This window comes from Macrobrachium nipponense, chromosome 30 (genome assembly GCF_015104395.2).
Source record: "Macrobrachium nipponense isolate FS-2020 chromosome 30, ASM1510439v2, whole genome shotgun sequence".
In the NCBI taxonomy this organism is placed as follows: domain Eukaryota; kingdom Metazoa; phylum Arthropoda; class Malacostraca; order Decapoda; family Palaemonidae; genus Macrobrachium; species Macrobrachium nipponense.
In genome coordinates, this window is record NC_087218.1 from 27,763,051 (window position 1) to 27,765,097 (window position 2,047).

Genomic DNA, 2,047 nt, shown 5'->3' on the forward strand with positions numbered 1-2,047 from the left:
GATCAGACCTGTTCATCTGTGGTCCCCTTCTGTTGGGATGGATGGAAGATCTAGTATAGTTTTAACGCGCCTACGTATAGGGCATAAGTTTTTAACACACAGGTATCTTTTAACTAGTGGAGCAGAGAGGCAGGTTCCTCAATGCTCCAATTGTAATGTTGGCATTACAGTGAGACATATAATTGTTGACTCTTTATTTTAATCATAGACATCGGTTTGGTTTCACCAACAAACCTTTGTCAGATATTTTAGGAGAGGGTGCTCCCGCAGAGGAGATTTTTAAATTTCTTGAGGAAATCCATTTGTTTTATGATATTTAATTGAGTATTTTAATATGAATTTGATTTTAATAATTTGGATTAATTATATGTGTACCTTTTATTAGTAAATATATCCAGTCGATATATATATATGCGCTGAATAGCCTTTGGCTACGGCGCGTGGCAAATGGCCACAAATTTTATAAATTCATTCATTCATTCCAACCCGCCTCCCCACACCTCCCACTGTCCCCATGCCACGGCGGCCCAACCCACCTCATCACTGCCCCTGACTTCTGGTGGCCCAACTCACCCCCCAACTGTCCTGCGCCATGCCAGCCCAATGACCCTCCCCACCATCCACACGCCCCGAAGGCCCAATCCACCCACCACCATTCCCGCATCCCAACGTCCCAACCTGCCTCTCCACTGTCCCTGTGCCCCAGAGACCCAACACGCCTATATTGTCCCTGTGCCAGAGACTGAAATTGCCTCCCTACTGTCCCCGTACACTGGAGGCATAGCTCGCCTCCCCTCTGTCCACAAGCCTCGCAGCCCAACCCATCTCTCCACCATCCACAGGCCTCAGCAGTCCAACCCGACTTCCACTGTTCATGTACCTTGACAGCCCAACTCGCTTCTCTACCGTCCCCACACCCTGGAGGCCTAACCTGCCTCCCAACCGTCCAATCGCCTTGGCGGCCCATCCCACCTCACCACAGGCCCCACGTCCTGGCAGCCCAACCCGCTTCCCCACCATCCAGAAACCCTGGTGGGCCAACTCACTTCGCCTCTGTTTCTGCACCCTGGTGGCCCAACCTGCCTCCCCACGTATAAATTGCCTGTAGGCCCCATCCACCTTCCCACTGTCCACACGACCTAACAGCCCAACCCGTTTCCCCACCATCCCCATGCCCTGGCAGCCTAACCCTCCTCCCCACCATCCCCACACCTTGGCAGCTTAACCCTCCTCCCCATCATCCCCATGCTTCAACAGCCCTACCTGCTTCCACACTGTCCATGCACCCCAGCGGCCCAACCTGCCTCGCCAATCATCCCTGAGCCCTAGTGGCCCAAATCTTTTCCCATCGTCCCTGCGCCCCAGCTGCCCAACCCACCTTCCAACTGTCCACATGCCCCAGCAGTACAAACCCATTCCCCACCACTGCCCTTGCACCCTGGCAGCCCAACCCACCTCTCCACCATCCCCATGCCCTGGAGGCCCAAGTCGCTTTCCCACCATCCCCTCTCCCCAGAATCCTAACTCTTCCCTGGCATCTCCACACCCCGAAGGCCCAACCCACCTCCCCACCGTCCTCTGTCCCAGCGGCCAAACACGTTTCCCCACTGTCGCCGTACCCTAGAGACTCCAAAATGCCGCCTCCACAATCTGTCCCTTGCATCCCAGCACCCTAACTCACCTCCTCGACCATACCCATATCCCAGGTGCCCACCCTCCTCCTCACCGCCCCCACACCCATGTGGTGTAACCTGCCTCCACACTGTCCCTACACTCTGGAGTCCCAACCTGCCTCCTCACTATCCCCATGCCTGGAGCCCAACCAACCCTCCCTGTAGGCCCAACTCTCATCCCCACCATCTGCATACCCTAGCAGCCTAACTCTCCTCCCTAAGCCACCTTCTAGAGCCCTGGTGACACAACCTGCCTACTCACTGTCCCTGCTATGCGGAGTCCAAACCAGCCTCCTCATAGTCCCCATCCCCTGATGGCTCAACTTGCCTCCTCACCATCCCCATGCTTCAGAAGCCTAACCTGCCTCCTCTGT

The 2,047-nt window shown here is 55.3% G+C and overlaps 1 protein-coding gene across 1 annotated transcript; it reads left to right on the forward strand.

Annotated features, from left to right (window-relative positions):
* The first annotated feature begins 447 nt into the window (after nucleotides 1-447).
* LOC135202095 (uncharacterized) lies at nucleotides 448-885 on the forward strand. The gene has a single exon (XM_064231347.1). It carries the CDS (start codon nucleotides 448-450, stop codon nucleotides 883-885), a length of 438 nt encoding a protein of 145 aa, XP_064087417.1.
* Nucleotides 886-2,047: the final 1,162 nt, after the last annotated feature.